This window comes from Thyridium curvatum (assembly GCF_004353045.1).
Source record: "Thyridium curvatum strain D216 chromosome Unknown NODE_8_length_716436_cov_74.480370, whole genome shotgun sequence".
Classification (NCBI taxonomy): Eukaryota; Fungi; Ascomycota; class Sordariomycetes; order Thyridiales; family Thyridiaceae; genus Thyridium; species Thyridium curvatum.
Genome location: NW_022156763.1, coordinates 591,993 through 608,841, shown reverse-complemented (window position 1 = coordinate 608,841; position 16,849 = coordinate 591,993). Strand labels below are relative to the sequence as shown.

The window sequence follows — 16,849 nt, the reverse complement described above, 5'->3', positions numbered from 1 at the left end:
TTGGCTCCGGCCGGGGTGAGGACCCGCGTATTTTGACTTTGCCGCACGAAGAGCTACCCAGATGAGGACTGCAAACCTGCCGATCTCCATTCACTGGGCTGATGAGGACAAGGCTGTCGAAACGGAGCCAGACCAGTTGATCACGACAATGGAAGCGGCACAGTACTTGTACAGTAAGTATCGAAGGTGAGAAACTTGGCATATGCACTGATGAATGAGTCTGTTCCCTCCCCTGGCCCCTGCCTCAATGACTCGGCAGCACTCTAACAAGAGACTTACCACCTTCCGTCGATTGGCATGCCAACTTGAAGTCGGTGATATTACACCGTTCAGGGAGATACAGAGATGAGTCCGTAGGGCAAAACAAGTGGCCCGACGAAAGGTAGACGGATTGCTAACAAAAAGTTCAGCAAGACTAACACTGTTCACTTTTGATGCCGGGCTTTTTGCTTGCACTGACGTATCTTGAGATGAAAATCTGTCTCCTGTTCTTCGAATTGAGAGACGCCGCAAGGAGTCTCTCTGGTACGTAGAAGAGAGTCCGAGTATGTACACCTTCGCAGTAAGCAGTAGTCAGGGTGCTGGGAGGGTGCAATTTGGGATAGCATGAATCAACTCACCATCGTCGTAAAGGATGTCCACTTTTAACCCAAAGCGTTTCACCAGCAGAGTCTAGCCCCCTGAGGCCGGCGTATTTGCTCCTCTTCGTCTGCCAAGAGTTCCACCGGCTCCGGTCCGCGACAACGGCCCGCCGCCCTGTGATGATCCCTGAACCCTGTCCCCTGTACAAAGCGAATTGCTCCAACGGCAAATGCTCCCACTTGGGACCCAGATGCGACAGTTTGGCCCAACGCAGGAAGTGCCGATCACCTCACGGCGAGAAAAAGGCGCTATCCCCCTGAAGTGGCGTCGTTAGGTTGGCGGTTCGGGGAAATATATGTCTGCGGCAGTCTCGCCATCTCCCGTGGACAAATGAGTTGCAGAAAAGTGCCGCGAGGGTTGTGTCTGTGTGTCTTTTCCCACTTGGCCAGAGAACAATGGTAACTCCCGCCAATGCAGGCGCCAAGCCTGACCCAGAGCTCTGGGGGGAGTACGCCGTTGGAGCCTTTGTCATCGTTTTGCGATTTGTCTGTCGGTGGCAAGTCATCGGCTTGAGCAATTTTGGCCTCGAGGATATCTTCATGGCGGTCGCCCTCGCTGCTTACACTTGCATCACTACCATGATTCACTTCATCACCCGATATGGAGTGACCATCGGCCAGACCCCCGAGTCGGTTAAGCTGCTACCGCCCGAGGTCATCGAGAGCTTCGTCATCGGCCAGAAGATCACCTTTGCCGACTGGATGCTTTATCTTATCTATGTCTGGTCACTCAAGTCCGCCGTCCTTTCTCTGATGCACAGACTGTCTAAAGGTCTGCGCGGGCCGGAGCTTATCTGGAAGATTGTCGCCGGCTACACTGCCGTGTCGTTCTTCGGGGCCATTTTGACCAAATATATGCGTGTGCCTCCCAGTTCACAAGTCGTGGCAGGTGGTACCTTATCCTGGAGGTGAGCGAGCATTGGTTGAATCTGGCGGTCTGAAGCTGTGAGAAGCAAGAGCGTACCTACTAACCCAATTCGTCCCCCTCGGAACAGACCAGTGCGCTTTGCGTAACCTCAACTACTACCTCATCACCTACTTCAACGCGAGCACCGACCTGGCCATCATCGCCCTGCCCACGCCCATCATCTTCAAGGCCAAGATCCCGCTCTGGCGCCGCCTCCTACTGCTCGCCCTGCTGAGTTCGGGCGCCTTCACCGCCATCGCCACCATCCTCCGCGCCTACTACTCCCTGCAGGACCTGACGCTGCTCCCCGTCGCCGCGGGCTGGACCTCGCGTGAGACGTTTGTCGCCGCAGTCGCCGTCAGTATCCCTGGTATAAAGCCCATCTTCAGCCGCTCCAACTGGTTCCGCAGCCGGTCCGGGACCGGCGACGGGTACCGCTACGGCAGCCAGGGCAACGAGCTGCGCACCATCGGCGGAAGCGGGGGCCAGGCCATCAGCTTCGGGTCCCAGGGCCCGAGCAAGTGGCCGGTCGCGGGGCGGAACAAGGAGATCAAGGGAACGCGCCTGTCGTCCGATGGCGGCAGCGAGGACATCATCCTCACCGGGCCCGGGGATCATCCGCGCTCCATCAGGCAGGAAAACAGGGGAGTGTAATATATACGTTCGGCGAGATGATCAAGAGCCAACGCCAACTAGGGACCCGGAGTCGTGTGCGTTCAATTCTACGCTGTCATTATCGATACCCTCTTTGTATATAATAGCATAGCAAAGCGTGCATATTCTTAGGTTCGGTTTATAAAACTCGTATATATGACAGTACACATGTATCGGTGCTCTGTCGCTGTCGTTTGCTTGACTCACAATACTGCGGAGCGTCATCTCAGACAACCATTCAACTGCAAGACTCGACTTCTTAGCCTTGTGCAAACCTTCTGACATAGGAGATGCGCTTCTACGTCTTTTCAGTAATTGGGGGATAGTCGAGGTCAGGCGATGACTCCCTCCGTGAATTGAGAGACCGTGTGGAGGAGTTCGAGACCCCTCGGCACATTGCTCTCTCACATCGAGTCTGATGGCACTGTCGCCTTCTTCCGGATCCTCTCCAACATGTGCTTCATCCTCGTTTTCATCACTATCTCCATTCCCGTCTTCGCCATTATCAGAGTCGTACTCCTCGTCGCTCTCCATTCCATCGATATCACAACCGCTTGGCGTGGTTGATGCTCCTTCCATGTCCCTCAGTTCTTGAATCAGCCCTACTACTTTACGTGCCTTATCTTTGACATCAAAAGGAATGATGGGAATCATGGATTTCTTTCCACATGTGCGGATGTCAGGTATCAAAGACCTATGGGTTTCCAAGATCTGGTATAGGAGCGCCCTGAGGAGACCGTCCTGTGACTTCTGCTGCATGGTGCCGAGATGGTAGAAGAAGAAGCTATACAGCTGGTACCGATGTCCATCCGCGCATGGCGATAGTAGTTGCCTTTTTTGAACTTCTGAGTGAAGATATTTCAACAAGGTCGACTTGCCGCTTCTAGCCTTGCCAGAGATCCAATACATTCCGAAATCATACTGGAGCCATTCTAATAGGCTATCCCACTTCTGATCAGTCTGCCCTGGAGGTTCGAGAGCCCAGCAGAAAGTCTTCTCGTGGGCCACAGCGATGCTCTCCCGACGATCATCAATTTTTCTAAACCAAAGCAAAGACAATATGCGATTCTGACAAGCCTGGGTGTAAGAATGACGTATTGATTCAGCAAGGTTATGCTGGTTGTCGGCGGACGCAGATAGAAGAATACTGAGTGGGCGGAGATCACCACTACTGAGCACAGTAATATTCGCTAGGTCTGCATCAATTGCTTCTTGTTGACAAAAGTCTTCGTGGGGTAGAACCGGCGTGATAGCGTTGATCTTCAATGTGAAATAGGATAAGTCGTCGATAAGCGTGGCAAACTTTTGCTTGTCCCTAATGGCCCAGGTGAACTTTTTGCGCGTCGAAGTGGTCGACGACTGCGCATTAATTCGTAGGTTCATTCTCTTGAAATCATTGATGAACCTAGTCGTTCGATCCTCTCCAATGCGCGGAAGGCGTTTGGCCTCAGTACGTGGGAGCTCCTGATCGTTTGGTGAGACCTCACTCATGCCATAGCGCTGTTGAAGTTTCGTAGAATCACCAAGTAGTAGCGAGATACATGACAATATCTCAGTAACAAGCTTTTGGGTATCCGGGTCGTCCAAGCGCCTGTCGTACTCCTCGCTCACAAGTCTGACTCGATCGGCCCATTGCAGAAGCATAGTCTTTTCAATATCGAGCTTCGCAACTGGAATTTCGTAATCACGACCGTGATCGCGGGTGTCTGAGAGGAGTGTGAACAGATCGATGGCATCTTTGAAGGCACCAATCATGGTCACCAGTCCCACAGCGCCGAGGGCGAGCCCAGCTATCTCGGCCATATCAGCCAGGGGATGGTATTATGGAGATTCGTCCGAAAGGCAGAGGCTATTCGTCTCAAAGAAAACGGCGAGAGCTCATGGTGTTAGGAACTGATCTCCCCGAGCAAAGAAAGAAGAAAAGAAGAACAGAAGGCCCTCATCCAAGGCAGACTTGGCTGTCACTGCATGATTGGATTAGGGCCACTTCGAGGCTGACTGGCCACGGGTATGTTTCTGTCCATCTGCAATGTGTAATCCTGATTACCTGATTCGGTGCCCCAAATCATACTTGGTCAAGAGCCCTAGTCTTTCCAGAGGCCTGCTAGTGCGTCGAGATAATGCAGACTTGCATGCATTGGGCGCATTTGACGAGAGGTATGTGTATTAGTACTGGAGGCATAGGTAGTTGATGGGCTGGGAAATGCCCAGCCCATAATGTACCTGACTCTAACAACTCGGCTACTCGAGCGCTTTGATACGTCTGCAAAGGGATATTTGCAGAACAATCAGCAGGTAATTGCATCGGCAAGTTGGTTCCGAAGCCCGTGCCAAGACACCAACAAATCCGAGCTTCAAGCTCTACATGCGCCCTCTAACTCATTCGGGTATTGTCGCGGGGGGAGAAGCAATTGCAGCCATTGGCTGACAGAGCATTCTCTGCGAAAAGATGCTGCTCGAGCGCGGCAGAAGATTTACCTCCGTAAGGAATCTGGTACATCCGATGCCCTAGGTTAGCCTGCTGCGACTGCCTGGGAATGTGCATTGCTTGGGCGGCTGTGCGCGTCTCGGGTTCCCACTCGCATTCATTGAAATGACCGAATGTCTTGAGATCGTAGGGTCCTTAGCTATTCCTAAGCCCGGTTCGACCGGTCTTCTTGCCTCGTCAAGTTCGCCAGTCACTTGCTATTCGATCTGCCTGTTCACTGATGTCGGGGACCATTCCAGACGCCCTCCCGCAGGGGTCGAAGCTTTGGGTACATACGCTTCTTTCTGCTCCGTACACCAGAAATCACTAACGATGTAGCAAAGCTGCTCAACTTGGGCTATCTCGACTGCGATGCCTCGTCGGTCTTGGCTGGAGCAAACGTCTGGCCGCCGCACCTTCCGCCACAGAAACATGAACGTCGCGACTTGATCATGATCGCGGCGCTGGTCTACCATCCCGACGTCGGCCTGATCCTCTTCGACTCGGGCAGCTGTGAAGATGTGGCCGCGCACTGGTATCCCTCGATCAACGAGTGTGCGCCTCGAACCTGGGAGAAGAGCGTCCACGGCCTGCCAGAAGCGATTGCTGCCACCGGCGCTGGTACCATTAAGGATGTCAAAGCGGTCGTGTTGAGCCACCTCCACCACGACCATGCAGGAGGACTCGAGCACTTTATTGACACAGGTAAGGATGGGAGTGACAGAACGAAGGAACGCGACTAACATCCTCGCATAGATGTGGAGATCTGGTGCCATGAAGATGAGCTAAAGTACGCCTTTTGGGGATGCGCCACGGGCGTCGATCGTGACTTTTACAATCCGCACTACCTGCAGCCGGAGCGCTTCAACTGGAAGACCTTCAACAGAGAGGTCTTTGATATCTGGACCGGGGTCAGCTTGCACCTCACGCCGGGCCACACATGTGGGTCCATCATCATGGAGGTAAGGATGCCACAGGCCGGCTGCATCGTTATGACCGGGGATCTCTTCCATGTCAAGGAGAACTGGGAGAATGGGCGTCCTCAGGGCCCACTGATGCGGGACTACGTCGCGTGGCATCGAAGCTTGGACTATGTGAGACATCTGGTGAAGGCAAAGAAGGCGCGTATCCTACTGGGTCATGAGCAGAGCTACTTTGACACCTTTGCCAAAAGTCCGGAGTACACGGAATGAGTGGCCCGGGAGATCCCTTCCTTTCATGATTCAATTTGAGCAATGGGCGATCCTCGGTTTTGTCATTTGTCGTATCCTCAAATCACAGATTGCTTCACACTGGCTAACTCCGAGTCTTGGCACGGGTTCTCTATCATTGTAACATCAGCCACTGCCGACCCCGTACGAAAGGAGCAAGTAGTAATCTCAACGGTATGATGTCGATAGTACTCCATATCCAACAGATTTGGGTGATATTGGTTCGAGACAGGATGGGGCATCGATTAGGAAGGTCGTTTTCAACTGTTGATCAGTTGCCAGGTTTGTCATGTGACGCGGGGTTTCGCTGGGACAGCTGTCGATACCATTAAACCCGGACCAAGAATCATCCAGCATCTCACTTCCCATCATCCCATTCCAAGCCTGGCACTATGAAATGCGCCCTACTATCGACGTGTCTTGCGCTGTACGCTCAGACCTGCAAGGCGGTCGATTATGGCGAGTGCAAAGGCTATACTGCTAGCAACATTGAGACGACAGCAAGCTCCATCCAAGCCGATCTTGATGTCATTGGACCAGGATGCGCCTTGTTCGGGGATGATATCACACACTTGAAACTCAAAGCGACCTACGAGACGGGTAAGCTTGGCTGATATGGTCCAACATTAAACTGCATGCTAAGAGATATCAGATTCACGGTTGCACGTCGTCATTCAAGACTGGGCGCAGTGCAGATACCAGGTGCCAGAGGAAGTGGTTCCGCGTCCGGCCTCTTCTCTAGCGACAACGGCGGAGACTACGGAGCTGCGCTTCACCTTTACGGAATCCCCATTCACTTTCAAAATCGCTAGAAAGTCCACAGGCGAGGTTTTATTTGACACGTCTGGCGATGCTCTAGTCTTCGAGTCCCAGTTCTTGCGGCTCAAGACATCCCTGCCGCCCGATCCCAACATCTATGGTCTCGGGGAACACGCTGACCCCTTCCGCCTATCCAACACGAACTACACTCGGACGCTATGGGCGCGGGACTCGGCCGGCATTCCGCGTAACCAGAATCTCTATGGCGTGCATCCGGCCTTCTTTGAGCATCGAAAGTCAGGCACCCACGGTGTCTTGCTGTTGAATTCAAATGGCATGGACATTAAAATGGACAGAGACGATAGTGATAAATACTCAATGGAGATCATCGCTATTGGCGGTATATTCGATTTCTATTTCATGGCTGGGCCCTCGCCTGTGGAGGTTGCAAGACAGTACGGCGAAGTCGTTGGCACTCCCGCAATGATCCCATATTGGAGTCTCGGAGTAAGTCATCGATCTCTTAGTTTCTCCCCTGCTGATGATGCTAATTCATTCCTGACTAGTTCCATCAGTGTAAGTTCGGATATCAAGACTGGTTCGAGGTCGCAGAAGTCATCACCAACTATTCGGCTGCCGGCATTCCTCTAGAGTAAGCTGCGCAATGTCCGCAGGTCTTTATTGCAATATGCTTACTTCCATCAGGACTATGTGGACAGATATCGACTACATGGATCGCAGACGCGTCTTCTCATTTGACCCAGAACGTTTTCCAGTGTCTAGGATGAGGCAGATCGCCCACTATCTCCACGCTCATCAACAGCAATACATCCTCATGGTCGATCCGGCTGTTGGCAAGGTGGACTACCCAGCATATAATGCAGGAAAACAACTGGACATCTTTGTCAAGACCACCGATGGCGATGACTTCAAGGGTGTTGTCTGGCCAGTAAGTAGACTACTCTGCCGACTGCAACTGACGGTATTCTGACACGTGCAGGGTGTGACTGTGTATCCCGACTGGTTTCATCCCAAAGCGTTGGAGTATTGGTACGGCCGCTTTCAAGAGACCTTCAACCCGGAGACTGGTGTGGACATTGATGGCGTTTGGTAAGCCCGTCGGCCCTAGCCATATGTCTCTGAGCCGAAACACTACTGACGTTGTCAGGATTGACATGAATGAACCAACAAACTTCTGCCACTTCCCGTGTGATGATCCAGAGGGCGAGGCTAAACGAATGGGCAACCCGCCAACACCACCTCCGATTCGAGATCCGCCGCGACCTCTACCGGGCTTTAATATATCCGCAGCAGATATACAGGATGCCCAAGAGGTGGAGCCTGGCCCTACCTTCGATCAAAAGCTGATGCACCTGCGAAGGAGAACGGACCATACAGATGGGGATGACGTTCTCAACCCTCCTTACAAGATTCACAATGCTGGCGGTGACATCCGAGATAAGACAATCAGGCCCGACGTTGTGCATGCCAATGGACTCTTGGAATACAATACGCATAGTCTCTATGGGACGAGTGAGCATCCTGAACCTCTATGGCTTGCTTAAAAAGCTGATAATAGCCAGTGATGGGCTTGATCACCCGACATGCCATGCTCAAGAGGCGGCCGAATCTCAGACCTTTTATCATCACTCGGAGCTCCTTCGCTGGGGCCGGTAGATACGTCCAACGATGGCTCGGCGACAATGCGTCGCGATGGGATCACTAGTGAGCTCCATGAACTCCTTCCCAGATTCAATGCTAACACCATTGCAGCCGAAGGTCGATAGCGGGAATGCTAAACTACGCTTCCATCTTTCAGATTCCCATGGTGGGCAGCGATGTACGTAATCCCATCCCATCTGCCATCTCCCTCTATGCTCCGTGCCCTCTCACACTAAACCCCACGGCACAGGTATGCGGCTTCCAGTCTACCACAACAGAGAAACTCTGCGCCCGCTGGGCCACCCTCGGCGCCTTCACCCCGTTCTTCCGCAACCACGCAGACGAGGGCACCCCGCCGCAGGAGTTTTACCGCTGGCCCCTCGTCGCCGACGCCGCAAAGTACGCCATATCGACGCGGTACCGGCTGCTCGACTACTTCTACACCGCGCTGCGGCTGCAGTCGCGGGACGGCACGCCGGCGCTCAACCCGCTGTGGTTCCTTTACCCACGCGACGCCGAGACGTACGCTCTTGATCTGCAGTACTTTTACGGGGACTGCCTGCTCGTCTCGCCGGTGACGGAAGACGATGGTAAGGATGTGGACGTGTACCTGCCCGAAGATGTGTTCTACGAGTTTGATACGGGGAAGAAGATCCGTGGCGAGGGGAAGGTGGTCAGGATTCAGGATGTGCCTTTTGACAGGATACCTCTCCATGTGCGGGGAGGCTGTGTGGTACCCACGCGTGCTGAGAGCGCAAACACCACGACTGAACTGCGCAAGAAGGCGTTCCACATCATGGTTGCGCCGGGGCTGGACGGGACGGCGAAGGGCTCGTTGTATGTGGATGACGGGATGACGCTTGATGGGGGCGAGCACAGGATCTGGCTGGACTTCACGTATCGGCCGGGATCGTTCCATGTGCACATCATGGAATCAGCTGGCCCTGACAACCTCCTCGCTTCTGGGCTTGGTCCGGAGCTGAAGCTGAGGCACGCGGGTGTGCGTATTGAGAACGTGGTTGTGTTGGGGAATAGCTCACACCCGGTCCCTGATCTTCACTTCTCATAGCCGCAGTACGCTAGAAGACCAACCTTCTTTTGATCCGGGTATCAGATGGGCTCTCAGCCAGGGCCGCCCTCTGCAGATTGACCGTGGTGCAAGCAAATTTGGGCTCGTCGGCGGTGTGGATCGTATCACTGATGCGTATGTCACTGTGGCAAGAACGTTCAGATTTGCTTGTCTGCTGTGCTTACTCCCCTACTCCTGCCTCCTTTCCCCTCTACTCCGCACAACACCTATCACACACATATCACACACATATCCTCGAGCCCTCACTCTGACCTCGGACGTCCTCTCGAGTGGAACGAGGGAGTTCTCTGCCAGCTTGTGCCTCAGCAATGCCAACTCTCGTGGACCAATGAGAATGACCAACATTTTGAAGAAGGACACGACGGAATCTCCTCTCAATGACCCAACGTTGACGATCCTGGGTTTGTGGGCCTCGTTGGAGCAGATGTGGATGTGCTAAGCTTTGTTAGGCCTCCCGTAGAGGTGGGCCTTGGACGCGCTGTGCCGTCTGCGATGCCGATCACCACCCATTCATTGGCTCGAGGCCCGGCACACGAACAAGGGTGTCCGCTCGACACGCGAACCTCCCTCACCTCCCTTCTCGGCCCGCATCAGCTCTTCGTGCTTTTCTTACGACTGACAGTTGGGGTCCGAGCCGTGGAGGCCTTTTGTGATCTCCCCCATTGATCGACACGGGTTCTGCCTTGAATCAAGAGCGCGCTCATGTGGACCCATGTTGCATTTCTGCACAGAACCTCGACTAGTCTTCCGGCACGCGCCGCGTCAACCGCGAGGTCAACTCGGTCTTCCCTAGGGCTAATATGCAGGGTCAGCTGGAACAGGTTAGGTTTGCCGTTTAGTGCCGGCACAGGCCCGTTCACCGACAAACTCAGCCGGGAACTTGACGAAGAGTAAGACCAGCTGAAAGACTCGAGATTCTGGGGTTGCGTCAAGAGCCCATAAACCGCGCATGACATACATGTGATCCTAATTCCAGCTTCCAAATCAACTAGCTCGGAAGGCACGGAAACATCACGAGGGTCATGGCAAGCCCAGTAATATGTTTGAAAGCTCTCAACGGGTTCTTCCGAACAACGTAACTATCCAGTGAGCTGTGAGCAATGGTTATTGGGGATTTGTTTGGGGCAGTGGCCCTTTGTCAACAAGACTTGAAGACGAGGGCGATCATAATCATGGCACCCGAGCGATAATCTGACTGACGTTACACCGCGCAGCCAGCCTACTCCTGCACTTTGATGAGTGCTATCACATCACCGGGGTCGTTGACTCCCTTTTCGGCTCAGCTGTTGATGGTGAGCGGCCCTAGTCCATATTCAGCTTTTCCCATGCGTACTTGTCACAACGCCTTTGCCAGATACGGTGGTTGATGAGGTCTCAGCTTCGTTGGAAACCGATATTGTCCTTTTGTCATGCAATATTTTCAGTGATCTTCATTGTCACTCTGGGCATGGCAACTACTGAGAGGATTCGTGATAGGGAAAATTTTAGTGCAATTTGGAGTCAAGAAAGGGGGTAAGTTGACGAAGTCTTCCAAGGACAAAAAGTATAAGAGCGGTGTTGAGATCCCCATCATTTTCTTCAATGTTGACAACTTGTCTACACTCGCAACAACATCTTCAGTCCTCTTTCAAGTACTCCCAAACAACTTTAATCAATATGAAGCTTTCCCTTGCCGCTCTGCTGCCCCTGGTGTTCCAGGCTGCGTCGGCCTCGGCCGCATCGGCTCTTGCACCTCGCGGCTGCACCTCTTTCACCTCGGCCGTCACTCACCTCACGGAGTGCTGTGACGAGACCGTCAATGAGCTCTTCTGGATCGACAAACCTCTGGGACTCGGCATCTGCTGTCTGCTGGGCAGCATCCTCCAGGGCTTCGTCTGCGTCCCCCAGAAGCCGCCCCCGACGAAGAACTCCACCGTCTGCAGCGGGGACCCCGTGTGCCCCCAAAAGGCCGGTAGCGACCTCGGCATCGAGTACGGCCACTGCTACGTGCTCCAGGCGCTCAACGGCCTCTACCTGGGCCACGACTCCGCCACCAAGTACGAAGTCGACGGCGAGAACCCGGGTGTCGTCTTCCGCGTGTGCCACGTCGACAACCCGGCCTGCGACAAGGACGCCGGCACCGTCGTCGGCACCAACGGCACCTGGTGGATGCAGGACCAGATGGGCGACCCCACCGGCACCGGCTTCGGCTGGCTCGGCGGCAGCGGCGACCTCTCCGTCCAGGACAGCTCGACCACGGCTTTGGTGGTCGGCGGCTCGCCCCTGTGCTTCGGCGGCAAGTGCTCCGTCTGCATCACTTTCCCGCCTGGTGGTGCGCACGCGCCCTGCCCCCTCAACCCGGGGCAGTCGCACTTGGGCGTGGCCAGCAACCCTAACAGTTGCCAGCCGTTCATCTGGCAGGAGGTCCAGTGCCGGTCCGAACAGTAATTACAAGATGTCAAAGTGACAGTCTCCGACCCTGATAGCCTTGTCAGATGGGACGCGTTGGATAAAGGATGAGAAGTTGATGAGGAGATAGCGAAAGGAGATGCTCGGAGAACGAATACGGGTCATAGCAGAGCTAGTTCAATCAACAGGGGGCATGGACGGAAATATCATCTTGTGATCCTGTCAAGTAATGGAACGAGTAATTCAAGAGTTCTTTCTGTACGGCTTCTGTACAAGATGCAAAAGTGACTGCCTTCAAGAAACCCCATATGTGTCTTCACGTCCTCCGGCACCATAGGCATATTAGGGTAGTTCTTACTTTGGATGCCCGTCTAGCTTTTCCCATGAAGATAGCAATAACACAGTCTTTATAGGTAAATCAATTTCAGTTGTATTGAAATAGTGCAAGACTACTCGTATTCCTCAGATGTTAGACCCTATCTAGGCAGGTGGAATTGCGAAATCCAAGTATATCACTAGGAAGAGCTCTAAGTATCAGTACTTACGTACCTACAGTACATATTGCGGCAAGTTGTAATCAGCTACGCCCAGACCGTCCAGAAGAACCACGGCATTCAAGCTCATCAACGCCTCACAAGCGCGGCCCGACTGTGCAGCTCTTCAGGCGTCTCTAATTCTGGCCAGTCAGCTAACCTTGAATACGTAGCTAGGATTGCAAGGCTATTTACCTGGACCGATGTGTTCAAGTATTTGAAGTACCTGAGCACCTTGACAGTGTTTGGGGGGGGTTAAAGCTACAAGGAAGTTTATGCCTGCCCTGGCCTTGCCCTTGAGGACATGGTATAAGACTGATGAATCAATTGGCCTCTTCTTCTGGACCCCCCAAAGTTTCTCTACATGATGCATCTATTCTTGATGACTAGAGAAAGCTGCCTAAATGATAACAATATCCTCCGGATCAATATCTGGTCTTGAGGCAGAAGGCTCTTGAGGAATAGGAACTGTGTACATTCCCACCCGTCGCTAGTGATTCAGCTTTGTCTTTTGTACGATTCAGCCTGCGATGACCCCAGAGACCACTACACTAGGTTCTATCTTTTCGCAGACAAGCATGATAGGGAGGATCGAATATTTTCTCTCGTTGAATAGCTGAAGCTCTTCGCTCTCGAACTGGTACTGAAAACTCCCATCATCGAAACGCAAGAGGAGCTGCCCACCTGAGGCATATGCGTCTTCCAGAGGTTCCACGAAGCCTCGCAAGTGAAGTTGATGAAATGGGCCTTTGATGTTGACGTCGTCGACCAACACGAAACGGGAAGTCGAAAGTAAGACATCAAAAGTCGTTTTATAAATCCGTTTATAGAATTCAACGCCGGAGTTTGAGTTCACCCAACTCCAACTAGGTGCTCGGGACAGGGACGCCGGGACGTGGTGATCCTGTCTGATCCCCCAAAGAAGGCCGAATGGTAAGTTGTGTGTGAATACTCCTTGAATATACCCACTACCAGGTACTAGATTATGAAAATGCTGTGCAACACCTTCTATGGCAGCGAGTTTGTCTTCGTCTGGGAAAGAGAGTGCTGTGGTAGTGTAGAGCTCGACAAATTGAAGCCAGGCGCGAGTGCATTCCATCTGATAGGATGAATGTGTGTGGTCCATCGCTAGTAATCTTGGAGAGAGAGGGACATCTTCATGGTCCATCTGATACAATGTACGTGTGCGGTCCACCCACAACAATCTTGGAGAGAGAGAGAAAGATTCATGCTGGAAGGTCGTTTCAACATTGACACCGCGGGGCTTACTGGATGCTTGTTTATAGAACGGCTTTTCCCGGCAATGCGTGGGATAATTCTCACTTGCTGTGTGTCGCAGGCATTGCCAATATATGCGGTCCCGTCCGAAGTACAAGACCCTAGGCGATAGAAATCGTTCCTGAACAACCCATCCACGGTTTGCTAACGGATGGTTGAGTAAATGCGATATCATGTCGTCCTCAAAAGTGATTAAAGCCCAGGGTGCGAAGCTGGGGGGGGGGGGGGGGGGGGGAGGAGGGGGAGAGGGGGGGACATAGATCGGATCTAAGAGTCCGGGATCCCTATCGGGAAAGGCACCCTCTTCAGGGTTCGAAGAGCAGCTGACTGAAATGTTGAGGATGCACTGGGAATATATGCTCCTCATCTCCCCGATATGCCCATGCCAGTCATCTGCCGAGCCGGACCCAGACTGCAGGATACAGAGGCTGTCAACCCAGAGATATCTGATACCCATTCTATGGCAGAAGTTGATGACTTCCTGGAAGCTCCTCGGTAGCTCACGCAAGGAGCCCCTGCCTTGCAAGACCGCGCTGTAGTTGGCTTCAGTCAGCGTGAAGAATTTTGCTTTTCCCCAGCAGTGACTTAGGGTAGCATATGGTTCAGTGACGATGTCGGCATTCCGAATGACTAGCTTGAGGCGCCCATCGGGGGCGCTGACATCCACGAGCCGCTTGGGCTGAAAGTTATCTATCGATTCTGATTTGCTGCGACAACATGTGTGGTCGGACACGCATTGATGAAGCCAACTGAGAGCCGTCTGTACGTTGTCGTCGTGGCCGGTGTTTTGGGGTCTCTTGACGTGTGTGAAGGGATCAGGTCGGACTTGGCATGGCTTCCCCTGCTCAATATCACGATTGGCCTGGGCGACACAGTCTCCATATCCCGCTGGGTGCTCAAAATAAATCCATCGGAGGTTCAATTGGAACTTGTAATGAAACCCAGAGATTACTATGCGGTCGGATAGTCCACTTGTTCGATAGAAAAGGCCTTCCAGAGGTCTGGGGCCCGTCTTGGCTTGCTCGACAAGTAACGTACAGATTCGGCACGCATTGACTGCTGCCTTCTCCACATCCTCGAAGCTTTGGTGATGGAAACCTTCTCTCAATGTGCGCTGAAGCATATGCAGACATACCGCACAAATCATGCTGCACTGTAGATGCTGGTAACGATAGACAAAGAAATGGAAGGAAAGAAGGTAAAGTGGTCCTAAAGAGGCGAGACAATATGGCGAGGAGAGGAACTCGAAGTGGTAAAATGCCCCTCCGTTACCCACCCAAGAGTCTCAGCTCCAGCCCAGGGTAGGTATTGTTGCAGTAGTGCCTACAGCTGAGGAATTGGAGGATGAGAGCCAGGGTGGGATGCCAGCTTGCTGTCACAGCAGTTTCCTCCAACGCGAGTGGCCAGATCGTATAACAATTGGTGCTTTCAGTAGCGCTGTGGTGCGGTGAAAGCAACGAGTGCCACCTGGGATGGGCCGTATCTGAGTCTGATTTGTCTAAAGTATATATACATCATGAAGAAAGTGACGCCCGCTCGCCTGCGAGGTCTGCACCATGCCATTTGGGCACTTGGTCAAGCCTTTTCGCCTAGCTTCAGTGCACCTTGCCATACCCCGCATCCTGCCTTTCTACAGACATTGCGAGTACCCTGGGGAGAAGAGTCAGCCTTGGCCATATCTCGGAAGGAGAGAACAGCACTCACATTCGTTCTGAGCGACACACTTGTACGGGCTCTCGCAGTTGGTAGGGCCAGTGTAGCCGTTACCTCCGCATTGGGCCCAGTGAGCAGCAGTACCGGATCCGGAGCCGGAGCCACTGCCGCCGGTGGGGGTGCTGGGAGTGCTGGACGTAGTAGCGCCGCCGCCGTTGCCGCCACCGTTTCCACCAGACGGCGGGTTGAAGACGGGGAAGTTGCCGTCGTCGTTGCGCTTGCACCCGGAGATGGCCGTGATCTCACTCGGGCACTGGACCTGCACAAAGTCAAAGTTGGGGTTGTCTGCGTTCTGGAACCAGTCGAAGCGCCACTCGCAGCCGGAGCGCAGGCGGGCGGGCATGCTGGCGCACTCGGAGCGCGACGAGACGCCGCCGTACTGCGCGCCCGGGAAGCTGCCGTACTGGGCGTTGCAGCCCGAGAAGATGCCCTGCCCGCCGCCGGGCATCTGCAGGTCGAAGTGGTTGTTTGACAAGTCGCCGCCCGTGTTGATGGACTGGACGACCATGGTCTTGCCGGTGACGGGGCCGGATGTGAAGGTCAGGCTGGTGTGTGTGAAGAAGCTTGCTGTTAGGAACATGGGTGTGAGATGCGTGAGTTTGGAAGTCAAGGTGGAACTCACGCGTAGCATGCGCAGCACCAGGAAGCCTCGCTGCCGCCGGTGATGGCCGTGGCAGCGAAGCCGTAGGCCAGCTTGTCGTTGACGGCCCACGGCTGTTGGTTGGAGCACATGAAGGCGCCGCCGCCGTCGCAGCCGGACTTGGCGTCCGGGTCGGCGAGGGGGTTGTCGTTCTTGTCGCAGGTGCCGACGGGCTTGCTCACGGCGGCCTTTTTGGACCAGGCGCACGAGGGCTTGCAGCAGTCCCAGTACCTGTTGGTTTTTTGGCGCAGTGTCAGCGGGATGGCGCATTCCTTCATCAGCACAGATGGGGGCTGGAGAGAGCGTACCGGGTGGAGTGGCCTGACCCGGAAGCGGCGTGGGCTCCGAGAGGGAGGGCGACCGCGAGGCCGAGGGACAGGAGGGTAGTGGCGCTACGCATCTTGACTTGGAGGACGAGACCTGTCTGGAGAGTTTGAACGGGAATCTACTCTGTGGCTTGCTGCTCGGTTGAACCGCTGGTTGCAGAGCATCTCGAGACCAAGCAACGGAGATGGGCGAGGACGCATTTATAAACCCTCGACACACATGCTAGCAAGCCTTATTTCGACATGGGCCTACCTAGTCCCGGGGCTGTCATCGTGGACATCCGTAGCACAAGCAGAAAGAATCAGGCATTCGCGGCCCTCGAGCTCCGCACGCGTGTGGACACAGCACGATCAGCAGCGAAATGAAGGGGGCCTCATGGTGAACCCCAGCAGTGGCACCACGGCCAATGGCCCAACCCGAAAGGAACAATGACGGAGGAGGCGGCCGGCACGACCAGACATGGATTAGTTGTTGGGGACGAGGCCGCGCCGTGCTGGCCTGTTTCCGGCTGGGTGGGCCGAAACTCACCCCCTTACCAGGTTGTACGCTGTGGAGAAGGGCAGTCCCAGGGTCGTACTC

The 16,849-nt window shown here is 54.0% G+C and overlaps 6 protein-coding genes across 6 annotated transcripts; 4 read left to right on the top strand and 2 right to left on the bottom strand.

Annotated features, from left to right (window-relative positions):
• Positions 1 to 1,037: 1,037 nt before the first annotated feature.
• Positions 1,038 to 2,202, top strand: E0L32_002147 (uncharacterized protein; the record flags this gene model as incomplete). The annotated part of the gene is made up of 2 exons (XM_031136305.1): positions 1,038 to 1,549; positions 1,599 to 2,202. The coding sequence occupies 2 exons, from the start codon at positions 1,038 to 1,040 to the stop codon at positions 2,200 to 2,202; spliced, it is 1,116 nt and encodes a 371-aa protein (XP_030989255.1).
• Positions 2,203 to 2,223: 21 nt separating this feature from the next.
• E0L32_002146 (uncharacterized protein) lies at positions 2,224 to 4,005 on the bottom strand (the record flags this gene model as incomplete). The annotated part of the gene is made up of 1 exon (XM_031136304.1): positions 2,224 to 4,005. One exon carries the CDS (start codon positions 4,003 to 4,005, stop codon positions 2,224 to 2,226), a length of 1,782 nt encoding a protein of 593 aa, XP_030989254.1.
• A 790-nt stretch (positions 4,006 to 4,795) lies between these two features.
• On the top strand, positions 4,796 to 5,862 carry E0L32_002145 (uncharacterized protein; the record flags this gene model as incomplete). Its single annotated transcript, XM_031136303.1, has 3 exons — positions 4,796 to 4,958; positions 5,009 to 5,374; positions 5,426 to 5,862. The coding sequence occupies 3 exons, from the start codon at positions 4,796 to 4,798 to the stop codon at positions 5,860 to 5,862; spliced, it is 966 nt and encodes a 321-aa protein (XP_030989253.1).
• A 410-nt stretch (positions 5,863 to 6,272) lies between these two features.
• Positions 6,273 to 9,370, top strand: E0L32_002144 (uncharacterized protein; the record flags this gene model as incomplete). Its single annotated transcript, XM_031136302.1, has 8 exons — positions 6,273 to 6,480; positions 6,533 to 7,146; positions 7,206 to 7,291; positions 7,345 to 7,588; positions 7,640 to 7,749; positions 7,808 to 8,172; positions 8,223 to 8,364; positions 8,413 to 9,370. 8 exons carry the CDS (start codon positions 6,273 to 6,275, stop codon positions 9,368 to 9,370), a joined length of 2,727 nt encoding a protein of 908 aa, XP_030989252.1.
• A 1,677-nt stretch (positions 9,371 to 11,047) lies between these two features.
• E0L32_002143 (uncharacterized protein) lies at positions 11,048 to 11,818 on the top strand (the record flags this gene model as incomplete). Its single annotated transcript, XM_031136301.1, has 1 exon — positions 11,048 to 11,818. One exon carries the CDS (start codon positions 11,048 to 11,050, stop codon positions 11,816 to 11,818), a length of 771 nt encoding a protein of 256 aa, XP_030989251.1.
• Positions 11,819 to 15,220: 3,402 nt separating this feature from the next.
• E0L32_002142 (uncharacterized protein) lies at positions 15,221 to 16,343 on the bottom strand (the record flags this gene model as incomplete). The annotated part of the gene is made up of 4 exons (XM_031136300.1): positions 15,221 to 15,240; positions 15,295 to 15,866; positions 15,926 to 16,174; positions 16,252 to 16,343. 4 exons carry the CDS (start codon positions 16,341 to 16,343, stop codon positions 15,221 to 15,223), a joined length of 933 nt encoding a protein of 310 aa, XP_030989250.1.
• Positions 16,344 to 16,849: the final 506 nt, after the last annotated feature.